Source organism: Pantherophis guttatus, chromosome 13 (assembly GCF_059756535.1).
Source record: "Pantherophis guttatus breed Tessera chromosome 13, ASM5975653v1, whole genome shotgun sequence".
Lineage (NCBI taxonomy): Eukaryota > Metazoa > Chordata > Lepidosauria > Squamata > Colubridae > Pantherophis > Pantherophis guttatus.
In genome coordinates, this window is record NC_142075.1 from 15,109,960 (window position 1) to 15,136,171 (window position 26,212).

General features: G+C 43.6%; 1 protein-coding gene and 1 long non-coding RNA gene across 6 annotated transcripts; one reads left to right on the forward strand and one right to left on the reverse strand.

The window, feature by feature from the left end:
- Nucleotides 1-267: 267 nt before the first annotated feature.
- On the forward strand, nucleotides 268-19,126 carry MINAR1 (membrane integral NOTCH2 associated receptor 1). 5 transcript variants are annotated; one of them, XR_015729804.1, is made up of 5 exons: nucleotides 268-1,395; nucleotides 6,552-8,896; nucleotides 10,502-10,756; nucleotides 16,997-17,540; nucleotides 18,187-19,126. XR_015729804.1 is itself a non-coding variant. In XM_087878199.1 (5 exons), the coding sequence occupies exons 3-5, from the start codon at nucleotides 6,599-6,601 to the stop codon at nucleotides 17,192-17,194; spliced, it is 2,751 nt and encodes a 916-aa protein (XP_087734325.1). In that variant the 5' UTR covers nucleotides 268-1,395; nucleotides 2,499-2,618; nucleotides 6,552-6,598; the 3' UTR covers nucleotides 17,195-17,938. The 5 variants fall into 5 exon arrangements, 4 of the variants coding, with proteins under 4 accessions (XP_087734325.1, XP_060549299.1, XP_060549301.1 ...); XM_087878199.1 differs by lacking the exon at nucleotides 18,187-19,126 and adding an exon at nucleotides 2,499-2,618 and having other exon boundaries at nucleotides 16,997-17,938; XM_060693316.2 differs by lacking the exon at nucleotides 18,187-19,126 and having other exon boundaries at nucleotides 16,997-17,938.
- A 5,365-nt stretch (nucleotides 19,127-24,491) lies between these two features.
- Nucleotides 24,492-25,494, reverse strand: LOC148112167 (uncharacterized). Its single transcript, XR_015729805.1, has 2 exons — nucleotides 25,417-25,494; nucleotides 24,492-25,186 (listed from the first exon to the last, which is right to left on the reverse strand). It is a non-coding gene; the product is annotated as an uncharacterized LOC148112167 (long non-coding RNA).
- Nucleotides 25,495-26,212: the final 718 nt, after the last annotated feature.

The window sequence follows — 26,212 nt, forward strand, 5'->3', positions numbered from 1 at the left end:
AGGTCGGGAACAACTAGCACATATGTGCGAGGGGAACCTTTATCTTTACCTTAAAAGCATATATTTGGAGCAATTTTTTTTCCAGCTTCAGAATATGCTCAGTTCAATCCTTACCCAAAGCCTACAAGAGAAGCTGCTGTTAAATGCAAATTCTCCCACCTTGGAGATTGGGAAGAGGGAGGTCTGTGTGTGAGAGAGAGGGGGGAGGGAGGGGGAGAGAGAGAGAGAGAGGGAGGGAGGGAGGGAGGGAGGGAGAGGGGGGCAAGATTAAAGGAAAGGCGTGAAATCAAGTCAAAACCAATTCTTCCTATCTGCAGCTGGTTTAGGATTGAACAAGAACCCCACTCTCCCCACTCTTAGGGGAGGGGAGGAGAAAAAGAGGCAACGAAAGGCTTGGACTTCAATCCGTTCTTCAAATTCATCCGCCAGCGCTTGCCACTTGCGCGGCTTTAGGATCGCATCCCCTACCACCACCAGCCGAGGCTGTTTTTAATCCGTCCTTGCAAACTGGAGAAAGGAGGCGCCAAGAAAGGGGAGAATCCTTAAGAAGGGGAGAATCGGCCATTCTGCAGTCCCTCCACTTTGCCGGGTTTTAGGATCGCAAAAATACCTATTATAAAACCAGGCTCTCCATCCTCGGGGCTCGAGGTGGGTTTTGGTCCTCTCTCTCTCTCTCCTCCCCGAAGCCAAGCTGGGCCAATGATGGACCAGCAGGCGCTTCGGAGGGGAGAGCGAGAGGGGAAGGGGCCGGGGCTTCGGAAGCGAGAACGCGCGCCGCCGCCGTGCGCGCGCTCCCGGTGAGCTTGGCTAATGTTTGCTTTCCGAGCCTGGGCAGAGGAGCGTCCCCGGCTCACCCATCGCCTCGCCTCGAGGAGGGTCCGGAGCTGAGCCGCTGACGTCTTCGTAGCCTTCCAGGGATGCTCCCGAAGGAAGGCGAAGGGCTGAGCGGTTGGATCGGCGCAAAGCATCCCCAGCGACCTCCGCAGTGTGCTGGGTTGGCGGATTTGGGCATCGCGTTTGCATCGGGTTGTTTTTTTTTTTTCTTCCCGGTGGCTTCTTCCTTCCTTTTTCTTCTTCTTCTTTTTCTTCTTCTTCCTCTTCTTCTTCCTCCTCTCTTTTTCTTGCAAATCAAATCTTGGCGCCATGGGAAAACGGTACTGGGAGATCTTTTTCTCCTGCTTTCTTTTCTTCCTGCTGGAAAAGTCCCGGCTGCAGGATAAGCAGTGGCGGGAGAAGAGCCTGACGTGAGGGGCAAGAGGAAGGCGAAAGAAGACCCCCCCCAAACGGGGGAAAAAACAAAACAAATCAAAAGCCCCAACAACAACAATCCATCAACCCCCAGATCTGCAGCCGCTCCTCGTTTCTCCTCCCTGCCCTTTCAAAGGAAAGTTGGAGGTAAGAGGGACTGGGCGGGGATGGGCTTAGGATCGGGGTGGGGGGATCCGCGTTGGTTTTTCCATCAAAGGCCGTCTTGTTGGGACTGACTGCCCCTCTAATGTTCCTCTCCCGGAAAATCTTGGCCAAGAAAGAGAAAAGAAAGCCAGCCAGGGGGGAAAGAAGTCAGTCATCATCTCTCCCTTCTAGGAAAACCCAAGTTAAGTAGTTGGGAGAATTTGGCCAGGTTGGGTGGGAGATGATGCTGTGTGGGAAGGAAGCAGCCCAGGTTTGTCCTGGTGGATTCTGATGGTGGTGGTGGGTTGTTGTTTTATTCTCCAGCTTAGCCACTCTTTGGATTTCCAAAGCGTAGTCAGATCTCTGGGCAACAGCATGGTGCAGGACAGTTGCTGGAGGAATCAGCCTGGTTTTATATGAATGAAAAGGGGAAGTGGAGGACCATAAGGCATAGCTGTAAATCATGGGGTGTGTGTTTGAGAGAGGGGGGGAGGGAGGGAGAGAGGGAGAAGGAGAGGGAATCAGTCCTATCTTGCCTTTAGCCCCCTCCCCTGGATTTCTTACCACCCAGTAGCACTGAATTTGGCTTCCACCTTTTTTCCCTTGTTTCCTTGAGGAGAGAGAGAGGGGGGCAGGGAGAGGAGAGAGAGAGAGAGAGAGAGAGAGAGAGATAGATAGATAGATAGAGAGAGAGAGAGAGAGAGAGAGAGAGAGAGAGAGAGAGAGATTGACTGGATAGAACAAATTGATTGCAATGAAGAGAGGTTTGGGTCTGCTTGTACTCTCTAAGCCCCCATGGGGACGAGTGATAAATGGATGGCACAGGGGGGAGGGGGGACTGCTTATATAGCCTGCTGTTTCTTTGTGGGGTTTTTTTTGTTTGTTTTTAGGACAATAGATAGAGGTGTGTGTGTGTGTGTGTGTTTGTGTGTTTGTGTGGTGTGTATGTAGCTCCTCAGAATTTGGAAAAGGCAGAAGCGGAGAGACAATTTCACAGACCCGTTCAGAATTTCTTTAAAAAAAAAAAACTTGTGCGGAATAAAATTCGCAATTCCTCAGGACAAAGTCCTCAGTTTTGTTTTGCCCCCACCCCTCTCTTGAAGCAGATCCATAGCAGCAGGCGCCTCAGAGGGAGAAGCAATCTTGGGCATCCTTAGTCCAAAGGGCTCTTGAGTTCTTTTGCATTGGTTCCCTGCTAAAGGTCCTCCATTTTTATTAACCACAAGGTGGGCATGTTTTTTTTTAAAAAAAATATCTGGACCTACAAACCGTTCTGTTGTGAAGCTGTGTTTGGGGGGGTTCCCCCCCCTCTCTGCCAGTGATCTTGGATGGATAGTTGCAAGCATGTGTGCTGCAGTCATAAATCTGGATGCTTCTCTCTCTTCCTCTCTCTTTTTGTTGGCCCTTATAATTTTGGGTTCCTTCTTCCCACCCAATATTTTTCCCTTCTTCACCCCTACTTACCTGATGCTCTGACTGCATAATAATGATGACCCAAGGTGTTTCATGAAAGTGGTGATTTGCAAGGGGAAGCGTTATGATGGTCAGCCATGGATGTCTTTCAAACTTGGCTGAAACTCAACAGTGAGCCAATATGGTCTAGGATGGTGGAAAGCAGTCCGTTCTCCTTGAAAGTTGGATACCCTAGGTGTGTGCAAGCTGGTGTGTGGCCAGGCCTGTCAACCTGGCCTAATCTTCTCCTTCTGGAAAGTTAGGTCTACATTAAGTTTATTAGCCACACATTCTAAACTAAAGAAGCAACTTCTGCCACCATTCCTTCCCCACACCCCATGAATCAACCTTTGGATTTGTGCTGTTGCTTGGAGTAGACATGATGCCTGTGCCAAGATCGCTTCCTAAGGATTCTTCCTGCCCCCCCCCCCGCCCCCAAATGCAGAGAATTGCAGGCTTGCAGTAAATGCTGGACTTGAGCTGATGAGTAAGCCCCTAGGAAATTATGTTGGGTCCCTCCTCCCTTCTGTTTCCCCAATGGCTTGAGAAGAGTGAATAAAAATCACATTAGGACGGCTGCCAGCAGAAGATCTTTTTTTTTTTTTTTTAAATTTGATTTATATGCCGCCCTTCTCCGGAGACTCAGGGCGGCTTACAATGCGTTAAGCAATAGCCTTCATTCTTTTGTATGTTTTATACAAAGTCAGCTTATTGCCCCCACAAACTGGGTCCTCATTTCACCTACCTTAGAAAGGATGGAAGGCTGAGTCAACCTTGAGCCTTGGAGAGATTCGAACCAGCAGAAATTGCAGGCAGCTGTGTTAATAACAGGGTGCACTAAACCACTGTACTATCAAGGCTCTTATCTTACTTATCTTACTATCTTCTACCTGCCCTGGGATTTACAGAAATGCAGAGATTCAAGAAACCCCCCCACCCCCCCCCCAACAATCAAGTATTTGTGTCTTTGTGAAACACACCGGTGGGAACCAAAACTCCAGTTTCTCTCCACTCTTATCCTGTAAGATCAGAGGAGGAAGAAGAGGAGGAGTCCTTAGAAAAACCAGTTTGGGTACCGTACAACACTCCCCTCCCCCTCCTAAGAAAATATCTGTTTTCTGTATGATCTACATTTTAATCTGAATTATACACACACATATGTGTGTACATGTGTGTGTATACACTCTTTCTCCTTCCACCATCTCCAGACAAGCAAAGCCAAGCATGTTTATCTGAGAACGGGCTTTCAGCTTGATTCTAGGAATGAGCTTCCTCGAGTGTCCATATCAGTTTTCATGGAACGGTTTTGAGCCAGGAGGTATGAGCCGTTATCATTGCCTTCGGAAGGATGGCGGAAAGACAGAGGGGGTGTTTCTTGTTATTACAGTACTTAAAAGGCTAATATGACTCCTGTACATGTGTGGTGACAGCCACGGTGCATTCAGTACAGTTAGCGAAAAGATCTACATCGGATGCAGTGGTAAGGAGGGGGTATGTAAACAGTGAGGCAGGGTGGTAGAGTTAGAATGGCAGAATCTTCCTCACTGCTTATATTGGGTTGTTTTTTTTTCTTCCCCTGTGTACCTGTATATCTGTGTTTCTAGCAGGAGATCACGTACGGATTGGGCATAGCATGGGATGGCCTACAAAAGGATTCACATTTAGCTTGCTCAGTTGAATTCTGTGTACCTTTGGGGTGTGTTTGTGTCTGTGTGTGCTATGAGCATGGCTTCTTCGCAAACGTGTGGAAAACTGCACCACTAATCTTTGCCCTGTTGTAACCCCAGCCATGGCAACAAATACAGTTTCAATCATGTCAAATAAGGACGGATAGCAAGCTATCCTTCTTCCCTCCCTTGCACCCCTATCTGCAGGGGAAAAAAAAAAAACCTTAGTCCAAAATAGAGAATTGAATTGATAACATTGAATCACAGAGCATGGAGATAAAGTGTTTGAAAGCAGAAGGTGCTGAAATTGTAGCAGTAATACTGATAGTAAAGTACGTAAATTACGAATCTAGGAAAACCGGGACTTCTCCTTTGACGAATTCAGTAGCAAAAAACCTGGTGGTTTTGTTTACATATGGTAAAGTTACTTTTTCACATATACGGTATGTCAGCAGACAATTTTATAGAAGAAGGAAGGCTCGCTAAATCCAAGGCTTAGAGATTGGGGAATGGGTAGGCTTATGAGAACAGGTTTGAAACATGACTCTCCCAACAAGTTTGGATCAAATTAATAACAAATGCTTATAGGAGCTGCTTCTCCGTTCTGTGTCCTTATTTTATACTTTGCAATTCTGCAATCGTTTCAATTAATCTTTTATTCTGTAATTGGAACACATTACGCAGGTTGACCAAATATTGCTTGGTCTGTTTTGGAAGGGGGTGGGGGGGGTTTAGAGATTTGTTTTTGTTTCTTTTCTCTTTCAAAGGGTAACTGCAAGCAAATAAATTGTGAATATAATCTTGCAAAGTAAAATGGGATTAATGCTAAAGTAGGGTTACCATATCCGGGCTGCCTAAATTGAGATGGCTCCTAGGTGGCAGCAAAGAGCTGGCTTTCTATGTCTCTTGTCTACCATCTAGTGGTCTGGATTTTTGTAGCCCTCTCATGATAGCGAAGTTGTTTTATTTATTATTTCCTGGTGGGGAATCTGGGACATAATCAACAGGACATATTCAGAGGGTTGAAATGATGAATTTACATAAATTTGTAGCCTGGCCCAATAAGAGATTAGGAGTCATTTGAGAGGGGGGGAAAACACTCTCACAAAATGGCTACCATAATAGATCGTGTCTATTAACAAAAGACCGATTTGTCAGAAGGCAGATCCTTAAGTTGAGCTCTACCCCTTGAAAAGGGTTGCCATTAAGATGAGCTTGAGTGAAGAAGACACCTAGCTCTGGCTTTGCTAGCAGCCATGCTCAAAGAATTGTTTAATATTTTTTTTTAATGATGTAGTAGCCTTGTGAAAAGCTAGCCTTGTGATCTGTGTGTACAAGGATACATTCTGGGAGATGATAGAAGGATAGATGGGTGGATGGGTGGGTGAATGGATGGATGGATGGATGATGGAGAGATAGACAGATAGAGATGGAGGGAAGGAGGGAGGGAGGGAGAAAGAGAGAGGGAGGGAGCTATAGATATTGCTCTAAACCAGGGGTCAGCAACCCATGGCTCTGGAGCCGCATGTGGCTCTTTCATCCCTCTGCTGTGGCTCCCTGTTGCTGGTCGGCTCCACAATCAATAGGGCTTTCGGTTAGGACAGGAAGAGGAAAAAGGATGCCGTGCTAGGAGGAGACTCTATAGTGGGGGAATCGACTTCCAGTCAGCAGATGAAAAAGGATGCCGTGCTAGGAGGAGACTCTATGGTGGGAGAACTGGACTTCCGGTCGGCTCCAGAATTGAACAGGGGCTTCCAGTTAGGACCTTTGTGGCTCTTTGGGTGCTTAAGGTTGCTGACCCCTGCTCTAAACTCTTCAGAAGAGACATAGAACATGTTAAATTCTATTCTGATTTGTTTGCCTAATCATCCTTCAGAGCCCCTTTGTTCTAAAAGAGAAACTTTGAATAGTTTGGAAGAGGTGGTTTTTCTACCTGCAACACCCTCTCTTTGTCTGCCACTAGTAGATTGTTGAGATGCAATGGCTTGTGATAACTACATTTTTGTGTTTTGTTTTGTTTTATTTTATAAATCGGTGTAGAACTGGAGCAAAACATTCCAAGCGAACCACAGCACTTCCTACCGACCATGGAGGCCCATCAGGAGTCTTCCGTGTTCCTGATGAACATCTTGGAGGAACTGGATACTAAGCAGAACTCCGTTTCCTATCAGGACCTTTGCAAATCATTATGTGCTCGATTTGACTTGTCCCAGCTGGCCAAGCTAAGGAGTGTGCTTTTCTATACGGCCTGTCTGGATCCCAATTTCCCAGCCACTTTGTTCAAGGACAAAATGAGATGTAACGTCAACAACCAGCAGTCAAAGAAGATCATGGTCGCAGCTGATATTGTGACCATCTTCAACCTCATACAGATGAATGGGGGCCTGGCGAAGGAGAAGCTGCCCACCACCCGGGAGAAAGTAAGAAAAAAAGAGTCGCTGGACTCCTGCCGATCAGACAACGAGGTGTGTAATATGGTGGACTGTGTGGTGAACTGCGAATTGCAAGACGGAGAATTCAGCAGGGGCTATTCCAGCAAGAGGGCTTCCAAATGCAGAAAAGGGGATTGCAAAGACTGTCCTCCATTCGTACCCACTTCGGAGATGAACATTTTGCTGGGGATGGATAAAGATGTCAAAGGACGAACAGCTTCTCTTGATCGGTTGCAAGCTTTGGCCACCTACACCATTGCCAGCTCTCCCCCCTGTGAAATGCAGAGCACTTACTTCCCCATGAACATTGAAACTGACTCCATCTCAGACCAGGAATCTCTGCCTCCCAGCTCGAGCATGAAGGAATCATTCATTCCAAGTGACGAGCCCTTTTTGATGCAGTCCTGCATGCAGAAGCGCAACATCTTCAAGGAAGACTTCCATAACCTCATCACCATTTCGCCCAGCTTGATGTCGCCACCAGGCAAAGTGGATGATGAGCTTGGGGAACCCCCAAGCCAAAAAGAAACCTCCAAACAGACATTCTTCAACCACAGCTTTGAAATACCTTACAGTAACCAGTATTTGAACCCAATTTATTCTCCTGTTCCGGAGAAGAAGCGAGCCAAGCATGAAAGCTTAGATGATCTCCAAGCTTCTACGTATTTTGGCCCAACGACTATTCTTGGGCCTCAAGAGACAAAACGATGGTTGGGAAAGCCAAGCAAATCAACTCCCTGGCCAGTCAAGAGTTGGAGTTTGAACACAGAGGAAGTCCCCGATTTTGAAAGATCCTTTTTTAACAGGAAACAGCCAGAAGAGAAGATGCAATATCAAAGTTCCCAGAGCCAGCCAGCCAATTTTTCGGCTTCTGAGAGGCATCAACAATATCTCAGCTCTAAAGAACAACAATCCATGATGCAGCCCAATTATGGGGTCAAATCAAATGGGCATAAATCCAAAGACATCCCCTCCATCTTAGAAGTCGACAAGCACGAGCCCATCAAAAAATTTAAAGACAAAAGTATTAATTGCACTGCTGTTCAGCTTCAAAGCATTGATAAAACCAGTAGCGTTGGGACACAGACAGATCGGCAAGGACTGGAACACAAAAAGTTCAAGGAGATGGCCCACCCGAACCAAAGTAAGTATGGCGAGAGGCACTCCTTGAAGCAATCAGATGATGACTCTGAAATCGTCAGCGATGACATTAGCGATATTTTCAGATTTCTGGATGACTTGAGCGTCTCCGGGTCTACAGGAGTGATCCAATCTTCTTGTTATAACAGCACTGGCTCACTTTCTCAGATCCACAAATCTGACTGTGATAGCTCCCCCGAACACCATTTAGCTAAAATTTCCAATGGAAACGCTGGCAGCAACTTAGACAAAATGTCTCGGTTGGAGATCAGCAGCACAGACGACGAGCTGAAAACTAGCGTCTGCAAACTAGTCCTAAGGATTGGGGAAATTGAAAAGAAACTGGAATCCCTCTCCGGTGTCAGGGATGAAATTTCTCAGGTCCTGGGGAAGCTAAACAAATTGGACCAAAAGATCCAGCAGCCAGAGAATGTGAGTGTCCAGCTTGATCTTAATTCCTTGACCAGTGAGATCCCATCGGAAGACAGCACCTCCCCCAGGATTTTCTCATGTCACAATTCGTCGCATGGGGGCAAACTGGAGAATAACCCAGACTGGTGCTGCTCTGACGCCAGTGGCAGTAACAGCGAAAGCCTTCGTGTCAAAGCCTTGAAAAAAAGCTTATTCACCAGGAGATCCTCGCGATCTTTAACCGAGGAAAATAGTGCCACCGAATCTAAGATTGCAAGCATTTCCAACTCCCCTAGAGACTGGCGTGCAATCACCTATACCAACCAAGCTGGCATCACAGAGGAAGAGATGAAAGACCGAAGTGGGAATGAAAACAAAGACTGGCACCGGAAATCCAAAGAGGTAATTCCTTTTTTCTCCCCCCCCCCAGTTTCAATCAGTAATATATTCATGTTTTTGCATAGAGGTACAGTTGAGATAAGGGACGCAGTGGCTAAGATGCTGAGCTTGTCGATCAGAAGGTCGGCAGTTCAGCAGTTCGAATCCCTAGTGCCGCATAACAGAGTGAGCTCCCATTACTTGTCCCAGCTTCTGCCAACCTAGCAGTTCGAAAGCATGTAAAAAATGCAAGTAGAAAAATAGGGACCACTTTGGTGGGAAGGTAACAGCTCTCCATGCATCTTTGGCATTTAGTCATGCCAGCCACATGACCATGGAGATGTGTTTGGACAATGCTGGCTCCTCAGCTTAGAAACTGAGATGAGCATCGCCCCCTGGAGTTGGGAATAACTAGGATGCATATGCGGGGGAACCTTTACCTTTACCTTACAGTTGAGATGTTCTCATAAGCTCCTAATACTAATACTCCTGTGTCTGAAGCACCGAAAAGGATTTGTCATTGATATCACCAATGCCCAACTGGGGGCTCTTTTCACATCTCGATGAAGGTGCCAATCAAAGTGGCACCCATTTATCTACTGGGGGTTGCCCACTTTCAAACTGTTGGCTTGGTAGGAGCCCGAGTGTGTGACGGGAGCTCACCCCACCCAGCAACAGGTCTCGAACGCTTTTCTAGATAATGAGGCTACTCCTTTTATTATTATTATTATGTCTGTTTAATGAAGCAGACATTTAAAACAATGAAAGGTTGGGTGTAATTTTTATGTATGTTTGCCAGTCTTGACTCCTGGCAGCTAAACATTGTAGTTTTCTGGGCAAGATTTTGGAAGTGATTTGCCATTGTCTCCTTCCTTGGGGTGAGAAAGACTGGCCAAAGATCATCCAGCTGGAGTTTGTGCATAAAGGAGAATTAGAACTCACAGTCTCCTGTTTGTCCTGATGCCTTAACCCCATGATGACAAAGCTATGGCACGGGAGCCATATCTGTGGGCACACGAGTGTTGCCCTAGCTCAGCTCCAGCGCGCATGTGCGCACCGGCCAGCTTATTTTTGGGCCTTCCACGCCCACTGCTGGAACTCAGGAAATGGCCCGTTTCCGGCTTCCAGAGGGCCTCTGGGGGTGGGGGGGTGGGGAAGGCTGTTTTCACCCTCCCTAGGCTCCAAGAAAGCCTCTGGAGTCTGGGGAGGGCAAATAATGGGCCTATTATTACTATTATTGGGCCCACCATTAACCTTTTTGCCATCATGTGCCAAAAGCAGGGGTAGCGCAGGGAGTCGCGTGCGCATGCACGGGGGTGCAGGGTGTCCTTGATTTATAAGTGTGGGCAGACACACACGCAACCCCCCCCCCACGCTCTCCACACTTTTGGCATGTGATGGCAAAAAGGTTAGCCATCGCTGCCTTAACCTCTACTCCAAACTCTTTGGGTATAAATGGGCACGTTTGTAAAATGTGAAAAAGTGTATGCAAGATCTCCTTTGCACAGCAAACCCTTAATGCTAAACCCCTTCAGAACCAGCATGCGTGCATGTTTTCCATTGTTGTCTGATCCGAATCCGCTTTGGGCCTTCTAAGGATACCCACCCAACTTTCACACCTTGTTGCAGGCCGATCGGCAGTACGAAATCCCTCAGCCATATCGCCATTCCAAACCACCCAAAGACGGTTTCCTGATAGAGCAAGTCTTTAGCCCACACCCTTATCCGGCATCACTCAAATCCCATATGAAGAACAACCCTCTTTACACAGACATGCGCCTGACAGAGCTGGCTGAAGTGAAACGAGTCCAGCCTTCGTGGACTGTTGAGGAGTACACAAGGAATTCGGGAGAGAAAGGGAAGCTGGCTTCTTTGGACCTACAGGTGAGACATTTCTTTCCTCTTCCTGGGGATCCGCTTCTGCCTACAGGCCGGCAGCCCCCAAACTTTGGGGCACCAGGGACTGATTTGTTGTGGATTAAATAAGACAAACACAACTTTTGGATTAATCAGAGACAATTTATATATTGCGCAATAGGTTCAAGGCTCTGTACATGAAGCGTTGAACAAAGACAGAAATTAGGTACAATGGTTTTATACCCTTCTAGACAAAGGATTCTGTTAACTCAGCAATTCATATGGTCATATACATTTGTCATTTTTAATTGACATTTCCTAATTACTGAGTTTCTTTGCAAAACAGTTATAATTCTTTTTGTAGATTACTGAAGCATAGACTCAAATCATCTTCTGACGATAGACAACTTTTAACTCATGTGGATCCCCTTGACCTAACCAACCTTTAAACTGTATGTCATTAGAATGTTCCTTTCTTCTGACAACTTAGAGGCCTCCTAGAGGAACCAAAAGGATTTTGGCTGAGTTTGTACTTTTTCCAACCGGATGCATTGCTTTTTAGAATAGAGTGAATAGAAAGTTATCCAGTGGTCATCTATCAGAGCCCACTTCATTTACATTAGATTCTATGGAGAACAGTTTTTCCATGGACCAGAGGGGGCGTGATTTCATGTGCTGCCTGTGGATTGGGGTGTCAATCCCAATCACAGCAATAGTTCTATTCTCTGCTACGTTGATGAGAACTCACTTCAGAGCTTCACCCTGTTTTAACAAGGAGTCAACAAACAGAAACAGGTTCAGAGGAGGACAAATAGGATGATTGCTGGAGTGGAAGCTAAGCCTGAGGAAGAGAATCAGAAAGAACAAAAACTGTTTAGCCCTGAGAAGAGGTGATACAGTGGGACCAGGGGTGGGTTCTACTTACCTTTACTATGGTTCACATCACTCCCACCGCAGATCACTTATGATGACATCTGGGTCAGTGGGCGGAGCCTCCCGCCGGTTTTACTACCGGTTCTTGCGAACCGGTCTGAACCAGGGGCAACCCACCACTGAGTGGGACTCTTCAAGCATCAAAAGAGGGTCACGCAGAAGACGTCTATAGCCACTTCTATCATCCGAGAAGAATGGTCTTGTTATGGTTGCTCTGAAAAGGCAATTCCCAACCAGAAAGAATAAGAGCAGATAAAACCATAGAGCCAATATTAAACAGAAGTGACAGCTTCTTTTTCTTATTCAAAAGAAGAGCAAGGGCCTCTTTTTTTTGATAGGGATGTATACTTCAATTTGGACTTCTCCACTGAGCACAGAATTTGACTGCATAGCCTTGATGGCCCCGTCCAGCTCTGATCTTATGGAAGAACTCTACCTTGCTTATTAAATAGGACACATATTTATTTATTTATTGGCTTTTTTTTTTTTTTTGAGCCATGGTGGTGCAGTGGTTAAAATGCAATATTGCAAGCTAACTCTGCCCACTGCCAGAAGTTCGATCTTGACCGGCTCAACGTTGACTCAGCCTTCCATCCTTCCGAGGTCGGTAAAATGAGGACCCAGATTGCTTGGGGGGCCATAGGCTGACTCTGTAAACTGCTTAGAGAGGGCTGTAAAGCACTATGAAGTGGTATATAAGTCTAAGTGCTATTGCTATTCTAGTTTTGCATCTTGTATGAATCTAGTCTATTGGGTTTAATGCATCATGCAAAACGGATGAAGGGTTAATTTAATCATTAGGAAGCATGTTGGTCATGAAGTGTGGGAGACAGTGTAGCATGGGAGTTAAAGTGTTGCATTGGGATTGGAGATCCAGGTTTAGGTTTCAGGAGACGTGGTGGCCCAGTGGTTAGAGTGCAGTACTGCAGGCTACTTCTGCTGCCTGCTGGCTGCCTGCAATTTGGCCATTCGAATATCACCAGGCTCAAGGTTGACTCAGCCTTCCATCCTTCCGAGGTCAGTAAAATGAGGACCCAGATTGCTTGGGGGCCATGGGCTGACTCTGTAAACCATTTAGAGAGGGCTGTAGAGCATTATGAAGCAGTATATAAGTCTTAAGGGCTATAGCTACTGCTGTTTTAATAAATTTGTGCCACCCCTATTCATTTTTTTTTAAAGCCCAAATTTGGCCCATGTTTTGATTTGGGCTCTTGATGAATAACCCTGAGAGCTGCCCTTGGATGTCAGGATACAGAGTCTTGATAGGCCCTGGTGATGGTAGAATCAGGTTTATATGCCGCCCTTCTCCGGAGACTCAGGGCAGTTTACAATGCATTAAGCAATAGCCTTCATACTTTTGTATATTCCTGCTTAGTAGGGCTGTCGCCCCCCCCCCAAGCGGAGTTCTTTTTTAAACAAAGTCAGCTTATTGCCCCCACAAACTGGGTCCTCATTTTACCTACCTCGAAAGGTTGGAAGGCTGAGTCAACCTTGAGCCTGGGGAGATTTGAACTTGCAGTAATTGCAGGCAGCTGGTGCTACTTAACAGCACTTTAGTCTGCTGCGCCACCAAGGCTTTGGTGGCTTGCCAGGTGTACCGGTTTGCTGTCATCCCAAATTCCAGAGGGGATATATATAAGATGTTCTACAGCCCTAGTTCTGTGAAATCTCATTCACAAGTTTCTGGGCTTTTTGTATCTTGCTGAAAAGCAACAACTCTGTGCTGCAATTTGGGAGCACAGAGTTGCTGTTTGTCAGCAAGATACAAAAAGCCCAGAAACTTGTGAATGAGATTTCACAGAACTAGGGCTGTAGAACATCTTAGCTTACGTAGGTAAAACCTGGCTAGAAAGAATATGCACATAAAAGCCTATGAAAAAGAAATATATATATATATATTTCTTTATATATATATATATAGGTTGTTGAAACTGCAGTTATCTTCTTTTTGATCTCCCTATAGACAAGTTACTTCCCGCAGCTTCTGTTGCTCAGGTGTCAAGATTCAGAATTAATCAGCCACTTGGAGCCCCAACAGACTTGAGTGGTGGAAAGGTTCAGTCACAAGGTGTTGCTCTGATTTGACTCGAGGGCATCTTGTCAGCTGTTTTTAGCAACGCTGCCAAATGAAAAGCAAAAGAAACCTTGCAACAAAAGGGAGCGTGAGATTGCAGCTTCAGAATGGAGCCTATCTTGCCCGCCTTGGAAAATTTGGGGGCAGGAGAGTCGAGGGAACTGTCAATGATAGAGCTACCTACCTCTGTGCTGCCAGAGCCAGCCTGAGTTCTTTTTCTTTTTCTTCCGAATAAATCAGAAAGCTTTCAAATAGAATCGTTCTCCTTTCCATCCTGTTAACTGTCATCCTTCCCTCGGGACTGGCCCATGGTGCTGCTATCAATATCACAGTAGTATAATAATAAGGTGACCAATCGTCCTCTTTTAGGAAGGACAGTCCTCCTTTTGAAAGTTCGGTCCTCTCTCAAAAAGTGTCCTATCCTACATGTCCTCCTTTTCGATATTTGAAGACTAATCTGTAAATCTCCGTATTCGATCGATGCCGATCCGATCCGTTGCGTGTGATGTGACGCGGAGGTGGGTTTCAGCAGGTTCTGACCAGTTCTGGAGAACCGGTAGTAGAAATTTTGAGTAGTTCGGAGAACCGGTAGTAAAAATTCTGACTGGCCCCGCCCACATCTAGTCTCTGCCTCCCAAGTCCCAGCTGATCAGGAGGAAATGGGGATTTTGTGGTAACCTTCCCCTGGATTGGGGAGGGAATGGAGATTTTACAGTATCCTTCCCCTGGAGTGGGATGGGAATGGAGATTTTACAGTATCCTTCTCCTGCCATGCCCACCAAGCCACGCCCACCAAGCCATGCCATGCCTACCAAGCCACATCCACAGAACCGATAATAAAAATTTTTGAAACCCACCACTGATCTGACGTATTTGTATTTGACATGACGATTCGTCATGTCAAATACAAATACGTCACATCACACGGTACAGTGCGGTGAGACGCGATTATGAGACGCATGTGCTCCGCACAGGAGAATTGTTTTGAAAGAGTGGGCTGCGTGCAAGTGGCTTTGTTTACTTCTTACCGAAACACGACACGGCACACACGCATGCATTAGACTCACTTCTTTTTTTTCTTCAATTTATTTGTGTCCTCTTTCTTATTGTAAAAAAATTGATCACTTTAATAATAATAGCCTTCAGATCCATGGTAACCCATCCGCTCCTTTAGATTTTCCCAGAGTTCTGTCCGTTTCGGGTTGAAAATTAAACAATTCAGGCAAACGTTATGCCTCTTATGGATGTATCTTAAAAGGAAAAGCAAACCCAACGTTTAATATTTAAAGTTAAAAATTGCACCAAATGTTTAAAATGGGGAACAAATGCAATAAACTCATGCTGCCTACGACTGTAAATCAGATTTAATTATAACTGAATTTTATTTTATTGGAATTATATACTGGGAATCTCTGGAAATAGAGGGCGATAAGATAAACAGATCTTCACTCCCTCTGATGTTGTTGTTGTTGTTGTTTTTAAAATCACAGTCCTTTGATTACCAAAACACAACAACATCGTGCAGAATAAATTATTTTCACTTTTGTAGGGGGGCTTTGAAGTTCTATTTTTCTCCCAGGCACTAAGCCAGGATGCTACGTGAACTACATCTGCACTTTCGGAGTTAATTGTCTCTGGTGCTTTGTGATTTTATTGATACCTTATTTTGCAATTTGATACTTTTAACCAGTGGTGGGATTCAGATAATTTAACAACTGGTTCTCTGCCCTAATGACCAGCTGGGTAGGCGTGGCTCGGTGGTCATGTGACCATGTGAGCGTGGCCAACTCAACACCACTCACATCAATGGGCGCTTCACCTTAGCTGTTACAATGTAATAAGGGTTAACCAGAGAGACCATTTCTGTAAGCAGGACAATAAAGATTAGGCTAGAAACACCACCAGAATGTTCCCTTCCTGCCTTCCTTACAGGATTAGCCCTGTAAAGTGGGGAAAAAACAAAATAAGATTTCTTCCAAGAACCGGTTCTCCAAACTGCTTAGAAAGTTAACAACCGGTTCTCCCGAATAAGTGCAAACTGGCTGAATCCCACCACTGCTTTTAACCCTAGTTGGCTAGAATTGCTTGGAAAATGGGTGGCTTTAAAAACCGAATAAATAAATAAATAATCCTATTCTCTCCTCCCCCCCTCCACATCTCATTGCATTGGGTGAAAATGAATATGTTTTTATACTTCTTTCAGTAAAGAGGAATTTTGGAGACTGTTATATCTTTCCACTTATTTAGTGGCAAGGAGACCAAAGAGAAATGGGGAAATCTGGCTTTTTACAAAAGCTGTTTATTTAATTCATGTATAAGCCACCTCAACTGCCAATCAATTCCAGATGACATGCAATAAATTAACAACAAAAGAAAAAAAAACAATAACATTTTAATAACAAAAGAAAAGAAAACCAACAAAAACCAGTAAAAAAAACCAACAACGCAAGAGAATATTTGTAGTTTAGGGTCGGACTATGATGTCCTTGGTGCTCTCTGAGTGTGGTTGCTTTTCTGCAGATGTTTCATTATCCAACTAGATAACATCATCAGCAAACATCCCTGTCAACTGCCACCTTACACTTACTTGTGTGCTTCACTGCCCTGAACTCTAGGGAGGGGAGAATGCTTGGGGGAAAGCGAAAGTAGTAACTGCTGTATCTCCCTGAGATGCTGCTTCAAGGTCAACCTACTGGGAGAAGAATGCAGCTGCACATGTATTATGTTTGAAATGTCCGTTCTGAAAACATCTTGCTTGAACCTGGTTGGTCATTGGGGGGTGGGGTGTCAGTGATTGAAGGCTGTTAAAGGAGGGAAAAGAATTTAGGGATTTTGCTGCATGATTCTCAGTTCTGGCAATGCATTTACTGCGATATACTTGTATTCTAGCTCAGGCAAGAAACCCTATACCCTTTCAGACAAATGGTTGTCCTTAAAAACTTCCAGAGTTGGAGCATTCATGACTTCCGGAGGCAAGTTGTTCCACTGATTAGTAGTTTTAACTGTCATGAAAGATGATGTTACCTAGTTGGGTAATGAAAAAAACCAAGAAACAACCAAGCTCAGAGAGCACCGAGGACCACACAAACTATATTTCAGCCTAGCATGCTGGGATCAGATCTATCCAGATTGTGAAGTTAGCATATTTTGCTCAGCCAGCTAATGAGGTATGCAGTGGATGATTTATAGAGAGGAAATCTAACAGATGGAGAAACTGTCTTTTAATGCTCCTCCCCTTTTTCTTTGGTTTTTAATTTCAGACTCAAGAATCTTTGAATCCCAACAATTTAGAATATTGGATGGAGGATATCTACACCCCAGGATACGATTCATTAATAAAGCGTAAGGAGGCTGAATTCCGAAGAGCGAAAGTGTGTAAAATATCTGCTCTAATTGCAGCAGCGGCCTGCACAGTTATTTTGGTCATCGTGGTTCCAATATGTACTATGAAATCGTGAATCCCATAATGGTCGAATCAACACCTGCCTTGTACAGAACTTTTGCTTTGGATACTCCACTGATGTTTAACCTACCACCATAGGGCAAAAAAATAAAAATAAAAACAAAAACGTTCCACTAATTGGGAAGGATACGTCGGACGATCCCAACAAGCAAGCATGCAAAGAATTTTAGGTGTTGTTTTTTTTTAAAAAAAAAATGTATTTATTTTAAAGAGAAAAAAAAGTACAACGTCCTTTTAAAGCAGCAACATGCCTAGCAGACTTAAAGGCGCCTCGGTTTAAATTTTTACAAGTGGATTTTCCCCTCTCCCTGTAACTGGAAATGGATGAAGAGCAAAAAGTGGTGTGTGTTTTTTCCCTTCCTGTACTTTTATATTGAATTATATATAGATGACTCTTAATTCTTGTACAATATGCATTTACCAGGCAGAGAGCGACCCTTAGCGTTTCCCCGAAATGTAAACAATCTGAATGTATTGTGCATCCCATTTTTTGCTACACGTTCCTTATGGGTTAAGTTTCGAAAACAGATTGTGTGACCTTGGAGAGAAATTGTGTGTTCCTACCCTTGGAATTAATAAGGGCTGTTTGTAATCTGATCTCGCCCTACAAAGTTCCTTTGAGATCATCCCAGGGTATGGAGGTCAAGTGCCATCTGCTGTAGACCAAAAAAAGAGGTTGTGTTGAACAAGCCCTTTCAGAAAGGGAACATTTGCATAAATGTCACATTTCCAAAACGAACCTGGCATGTGCTCCGCAGTCCTTTGACTTTTTTTTTTCACCTCCACAAATGGTACCTAAATGTCCTGCTTCGGCCATCTCGAAATCGAATGACTTCCAAGAAGTGGCTTTTTTGGGGGGGGTGTTTGATCAGTGGTGGGATTCAGCCAGTTTGCACCTATTCGGGAGAACAGGTTGTTAACTTTCTAAACAGTTCGGAGAACCGGTTGTTGGAAGAAATCTTATTTTGTTTTTTTTCCACTTTGCAGGGCTAATCCTGTAAGGAAGGCAGGAAGGAAACATTCTGGTGGTGTTTCTAGCCTAATCTTTATTGCCCTGCTTACAGAAACTGCCTCTCGGGTTAACCCTTATCACATTGTAACAGCTAAGGCGAAGCACCAGTCGACCTGAGTGATGTTGAGTTGGCCACGCCCACATGGTCACATGACCACCAAGCCATGCCTACCCAGCTGTTCATTATGACACAGAACCGGTTTTTAAATTATTTGAATCCCACCACTGGGTTTGATGCATTCTTGGAACTATAAGCAGCAAAGTTACAAAAATCCACCCTCGCTCCTTTTACGTGTCGAAAGAGGCCGTTTAAAGTAGCACCATCGTGAAGGCGAATATACGTGTCCCGGGATAATGTTGCAGGATCAATTTGGGTCAGTCACTGGGACCAGAGGTTTCGGCTTCTGAATCGGACTTGTGCTGGAGCCCATCCTTGGGGTACTTCTCTCTAGCAGAGAGGCCAGCGCACTTCAGCACGAGTCCGAAAGTTCGGAAGACAAAACCTCTAGTCCCGATGACCGACCCAGATTTTATCCTGTAGCACCATTGTGTATGTACACAATGGAAACAAACAGTCATAATTCGCACCTTAGTACAGAGGAGCAGGTCATCTGTCATAAGAGTCTATACGAAGCTCATTTTGGACCATTTTTGAAAATATGTATATTAAGCCCTGATTCAGATATGTATAACACCTGGCTATGAGTAGGTTGGCAAGGTATTCTGCAGCTGGGCATAAAGGGGTGCTTCTCCAATGCGTTTTTTTGAACATGTTCATTTGAATCCCTCTTCTGTAAGAAACAACTTGTGCCTTTTGAAATGTGAACCAATAGGATTGTAGTGGTGTCTGCGTGCATTTGGCCACCAGGTTTTCATTTTTTAAAAAACAAAAATAACAAAACTTGCGTTTCAAAACCCGTTGCTACCAGTTCGCTTGTGGGCATGCAGAAACGTCCGGGCAGGTGGGCGGAGCCTCCCGCCACTGCCTCTACCGTTTCACCCGATGCGGGGTGAACCGGTAGCAACCCACCACTGATATTGACACAACACAGCTAACCAAGTTCACCTTAATGGCTAAGGTAACTGCGTCAGTCCCCAAAAATGGGTTAAGCCAGTCACCAGGTTAAGCATGTACAGGCAAATGCAGGCCAGGATCAGATTAGCAATACGACCCCCTTGGGAGCCAACTAGCATATTTTGTATTCTTTATACTCTTAGATGAATTTGATTTTTTTTTTAAACAAAATGCACCTTAGTAGACCACTTATTTTGGGAAGATGAATCTGCAGAGAGATGCTTGTTAGATTCTTTGCAATTTTTTTTTGGTTGATTGTAAACTTGATGGCCAACTAGGATTAATTGCAAACAATTTGTGAAGTGACTGCCATTTCAGCCTGCTTAGTTATGGAGCAATGGAAATCTGGCCAATAGAACTGCTATCTTCAGTGTGTTAACACTCCCTACTTCTCAACTTTTCTTTGCTGCACCCCAGCGAAATTAGGAATGAGAAGTTCTATTGTTTCAATTAGGATTTGAGGCAAGGCTAGCTTTTAGCTCACTCTGAAACCCTGAACCGGGTTCAGAGTGGAGCAACACAAACCATTGTAGCCTGCTTGGTTGTGCAAATTGTTCTGGTTGCACGGAGGTGTGATAGAAACCATAAAAAAGACATGGTGTGCATTATGGGGTCATCAACCAACCACGCAAATTATGTCATTTGTGTTAGCCACATCATTATGCAAAAGGCCTACTCCACACCATGATGTCATAATACATAGAGTGTCATCTACTACCTCTTTTTAGGGGATGCCCGTGGAAGTGGTAAACAAAGGGAATAATGTGAATTCGAATGCATGTCAACATCCAATTGATTTATTCCAGTGGAACCACCATTGAAAAACAGGTGTCTCATTCCTTAATTCCAGTATAACCACCATCTGAGTTCTTTTATACCTATGTGAACCATTAATGATCAAAGTACCATATGTGAGGGCAGACTAAATTCCAAGACTGTCCTTCTTACTGGAAGTGTTCACACCATACATTTGACCACGTCAAAACACTTGGTGCATAGTATAGTTCTTGCAACAATCACTGTAACTAGATCCAAACCCATCATCTGGGAATAGAGTCCCCAATCATTTTCTCCAGGAACTGCCCAGTATTTGGTTAGCCCTGGTTATTGGTCAGGCCAAGACCACCAAGATCTGGCTGCAAAAACCCAGATGGACTCTAAATCACAGCAGAGAGATACAGAAATAGCTATTGTCGCCTAGACGTTTTCTTGATGCGTGTGCCCAGTTCTTTTAATACTTAGGAAAGGCTTAAGACTATGACCTTCCTCAGTGGAAGCAGTAGAGGTAACTTCAGTCTATAGCTGTTAGGATGGAATCTATGTTCTCTGCTAGCTGGCAGTGAAATTTGTAATGGATGGCTTGGCAGTTGTGCAGACAAAGGCTTGAAACAGTGGTACATTTTCCCCAAGGATCTCCAAAGAGAATTTTTGTCTGAAATATTAGGCAATTTCTGCCAAGCAATATATTTTTGTTGTTGTTCATATGGTTCCTTGCCAAAATACCCTGTTTCCCTGAAAATAAGACCTCTCTGAATAATAAGCCCAATTGGGCTTTTGAACGCATGCGCTAAAATAAGCCCCCACCCCTAAAATAAGCCCTCCCTGAAAATATTTAAACACATGTGCAGCCGGTCCCCGCCATTTCCTCTGGTTAGGGTTAGGGAGACAGAGCTGGAAATCAGGTAAAACGACAAGAGGAGCCCCATCTTGCTCCATGTACCCCAAAATAATAAGACCTCCCCAAAAATAAGGCCAAGCGCTTATTTCAGGGTTCAAAAAAAATATAAGACAGGGTCTTATTTTCAGGGAAACATGATATTGAAAGCCTGATTCCAGAGGCTACTGTACATTAGTTCAAGATCTATGTATAATAAACCAAGAATAAATCAACCAAATACTCCATGGACCTCAAACGGTATCCAAATACCACGTTTTCCAAGGCTGTTCCTAAATGAACTCAAATCGGTGGACAAACAGTTTCTGCCCTCTTGGTTATTCATTGTTTATTTCTTTTGATTGCACCGGTGTGCAGAACCCGTGTTTTCATTTGGTTGCAGATTCCAAGCATGCTTGAGGGCACCAATGAGAACAGCCATGATGACATCAAAGGGACAACACAGGTTCTTGTGTTGTCATCCCCACTTCCCATGTGAATGCCCATGAGTCAGAACCAAGATTGGGGATCGTGCACCGTGTTTCTTAATTGAAAATTTCCCTTTATTTTTTTTTTAATCCTGATTCGTCAAAGTCCAGCTGGAATATTTAAAACATGCTGTAGTTGCCATCAAGCTCTTCTTATGTGCAGTGTATCCCTTCCCACTTATGGCTGAGTTTCTCTGATATGGGAAGCACATTTGTTTACTTTGGCCTTAGAGTCTTGTGCAGACTGGAGGTGGCTCAAAAACCATGATTCATGGCTTAGTGTTTTGGGGAGACGTCAACCAGCTGTAATTCATTCAATATCAATCAATCAGTATAGAGCTGGAAGGGGCCTTGGAAGTCTTCAACCCTCTGCTCAAGCAGGAGAAACTACACCATTCCAGACAAGTGGCTCTCCAATCTCTTCTTAAAAGCCTCCAGTGATGGAGCATCCACAACTTCTGAAGGCAAGTCGTTCCGTCGGTTCATTGTTCTCATTCTTAGGAAATTTCTCCTTAATTTCAGGTTGCGTCTCTCCTTATTTAGTTTCCATCCATTGTTTCTTGCCTTGCCTTCTGGTGCTTTGGAAAGTCATTGTTAGCAAACTAGGTTTGAGTTGTGGAAATGCAGCTAACAATCCAGCCAATTTTCATCCCAGGCATAAGTGGTGGTAGCATGGAAAAGTTTGCACATTTGGATTTAACATATTACATTTCCCGGGTACAGCTTATACCAGAAAACAACATTACCTGCAGTCTAACTATCATTTTTTTTTGGTTCCATACCAGCTTTAGCTTGAGTCTTTTCCATTGAATCAATGTAGGGATTGGGATGTTTTATAGCCATAACTATGCACAGCAGAGAAAGAGTTACAAGACTCTAGAAATAGAATAGAATAGAATAGAATAGAATAGAATAGAATAGAATAGAATAGAATAGAATAGAATAGAATAGAATAGAATAGAATAACAGAGTTGGAAGGGACCTTGGAGGTCTTCTAGTCCAACCCCCTGCTTAGGCAGGAAACCCTACACTACTTCAGACAAATGGTTATTCAACATCTTAAAAACTTCCAGTGTTGGAGCATTCACAACTTCTGGAGGCAAGTTGTTCCACTGATTAATTGTTCTAACTGTCAGGAAATTTCTCCTTAGTTCTAAGTTGCTTCTCTCCTTGATTAGTTTCCACCCATTGCTTCTTATTCTACCCTCAGGTGCTTTGAAGAATAGCTTGACTCTCCCTTGTGGCAGCCCCTGAGATATTGGAAGACTGCTATCATGTCTCCCCTAGTTCTCCTTTTCATTAAACTAGACATACCCAGTTCCTGCAACCATTCTTCATATGGTTGAGCCTCCAGTCCCCTAATCATCTTTGTTGCTCTTCTCTGCACTCTTTCTAGAGTCTCCACATCCTTTTTACATCGTGGCAACCAAAACTGGATGAAGTATTCCAAGTGTGGCCTTACCAAGGCATTATAAAGTGGTATTAACACTTCATGTGATCTTGATTCTATCCCTCTGTTAATGCAGCCCAAAACTGTGTTGGCTTTTTTGGCAGCTCTGCACACGGCTGGCTCATATTTAAATGGTTGTCCACTAGGACTCCAATATCCCTCTCACAGTTACTACTATTGAGGTACCATATATACTAGAAGGTGGAAGAGGTTAACGGGGAAGGAGATATTTGCTTTCAAGGAGATTTGCTTTTATTCCACCGTTGTCGCACACACGGCCTGCTCATCCTGCGAAGTGTTCTAATTTCTGCTATCTGTTCCCACAGAAATGCATAAGTTGCTGGTTGCTTATATTAATGACCCAAGTTTCAAGCACAAATGGGAAATGTTGATATTCATACGGTACACACTTCATTAGGAATTAATGCTGCGCAGGAAAGATCTGCATGTTATTAGTCCTCGTCGAGTGTTACATTTTTTAAAGAGTTATTTTCCTTTGCCTCTTCTAAAGAGAAGAAAACATAGTCATCTGCGAATTCCTAATGCTTTTATCAAAATGACCAAAGCAGCAGGGCATTGTCATACCATAAAGCAGGGGTCTGCAACCTTAAACACTCAAAGAGCCATTTGGACCAGTTTCCCACAGAAAAAAAAACACCGGGAGCCACAAAACCCTTCCAGTGCCTGACTATTTCTTGAGCGGCCACAAAACTAGCAAATGTAGTTGAATTAAATGTTCCATTTTCTTCTGAATTGGATTTATCCATGGTTGGCCTACTGGGGGTTGAGAAGCTCAATAAATCATGTGCCAGCGGGCGTCACACATTGGCTGTTGTGACGCATATTTTGAATGACAGGGAGCCGCAACAGAAGGGTGAAAGAGCCACATGTGGCTCCAGAGCCTCAGGTTGCTGACCCCTGCTATAAATCATACCTGCCTGTTTGGGAGGTGTGCAATGTCATGACAACTAAAAAAAAGGGGGGTGTACCACAACTCTTGTGGGGATACTTTCAAATTGACCTGATGACTTTCAGGTTTTTCCACAATTCCCAACAAAACATAATCCATATTCTTGTCATCTCAACAACTTTTAAGAAATGTTTTTAGTTTGGAGAGGCTGTCCCACTCAGTCCCTGCTACTCAGTCGATGTACCTTTGGACAATTCAAATCTAAAATGATGACTTTGCGTTGGGCCACATCCAGATCAAGGTGGCAACATACCGTAGTAGGATGTCTAAAAATTCACCTTTCCACCATGATTTGAAATTCAGGAAAGGTGGATCTTGATTTTTTTTATTTGATTTTTGCATAGTAAAAGTATTTGGCAGCAGTAGCTTGCCTTTCATACATTGTGTTTAGTATTATGTACCATTTGCTATATATATATACATATATATATATATAAACAAATATACTATATACTATATATATATATGTATTATATAATACATATATACATATATATAATGTATTATAATATATATATATAATTTCTATAAATAGACTTTTGTATGACGTGAATAACAATAATATCAGCAACAACAGTAATAATACAGCTATAAATACTTTATAATCCATAGTGTAATAGAAAGAAAAATGTAGTAGACAATATTACTCAAGACAATAATGCCAAGCATATTCATATTTTTTTTCTTTTTTTGTATATATGCCTTATGAATAAAACACAGAATAAAAAGGTAACATGAAAAGTTAATCAAGTCATATAAAAAAAAAATTGGGACCCTTGCCACTTCTGGAATTATGTGCTATTGACATGAAGAGGACTTACTTCTGAGTGAATCGATATAGCAGCCTTTTCTAACCTGATGACCTCCAAATATGGTGGATGCCCATTATCCCAGCTGGCATAACTTCAGTCACTAGGCATTGTGGAAATTGAAGTCCAAGCTGTGAAAGACTGACATACTGCATACGATCCTCCTTTATGGTTAGAGTCGCAATGAATGCATGTAATCCCAGTGAAGTTCAGTGGAAAACCCATTGCATTCACCTCTGTTTATTCCTTTCAATGGGACAATTGCACCAAAGTCTCGCTAGATCCATTTGTTCACTTTGCTTGTGAGAGCCAGGAAACAGGAATACGTTGATTTACCCCCCACACACACCCCAGTTTGAGATTATTTTATTTGTTTGTTTGTTTGTTTGTTGGACTGGGGCATTGGGTTACTTGTCAGATGCAATGATGCCTTTGTTTTATAAAGCTACTGTACAGCGTGGCCTTTTAGTTCATGAAAAATACAGTATCAAATAAACTTGAAGAATTGTATGCGTCCTTTGAAGTCCGCCTAATGAAACAGAACAATTCATTTATCACCCTATCACCTGATAATGTTTCCAGGGACATCAAGACACAAAGCTGCAGGTGTGAATGGTAGGGAAGGTTGGATGATGATGATGATGATGATGATGATGATGATGATGATAATAATAATAATAATAATAATAATAATAATAATAATAATAATAATAAATATGAAAGTAAGAAAAAAAGTATGGTTCATTGACATTGCAATACCTGGTCATGCACGGATTGAAGATAAGCAGCAAGAAAAAATCACAAAGTACCGGGACTTGCAAATTGAAGTTGAGCAACTGTGGAAAAAGAAATCATGTGTTATCCCGATTGTAATTGGAGCCCTTGGAGCAATACCCAAAGGGCTACCCCGCTATTTAGAAATTCTAAATTTGCCAGACTTGGACATTTTGACTCTACAAAAAACCACCTTACTCGGAACAGCTTACATCCTCCGATGATACCTTAATAGTTCCTAGGTCCTTGGTTAGGACTCGAGCTGCTGAGCTATTAACCAGCCTCAAAGGCTGTGAATCTCACTAAAGATTAACCAATAATAGTAATAATAATTTTATTTATATACCGCCCTCCTCCCGAAGGACTCAGGGCGGTGTACAGCCAGAATTAAAATATAAATATACAATATCATAGTTAAAATTAATTAAAATAATTAAATAGTTTTGGCCGAATTTTAAAACCCAGAATTAAAACCCAATTTAAAATCATTCAGTTGGACAGCCCCGCCTGTCAGAACAGTAGGGTCTTGAGGGCACAGCGAAAGACCCAGAGGTCAGAGATGTTACGAATATCTGCGGGCAATTCATTCCAAAGGGCAGGAGCTCCGACAGAGAAGGCTCTCCTCCTGGGTGTCGCCAGCCGACATAACTTGGCCGACGGTACCCTGAGGAGTCCCTCTCTGTGGGAGCGAACTGGCCGGTGGGAGACTACTGGTGGCAGAAGGCGGTCCCGTAGATATCCTGGTCCTATGCCATGGAGCACTTTAAAGGTGGTGACCAAC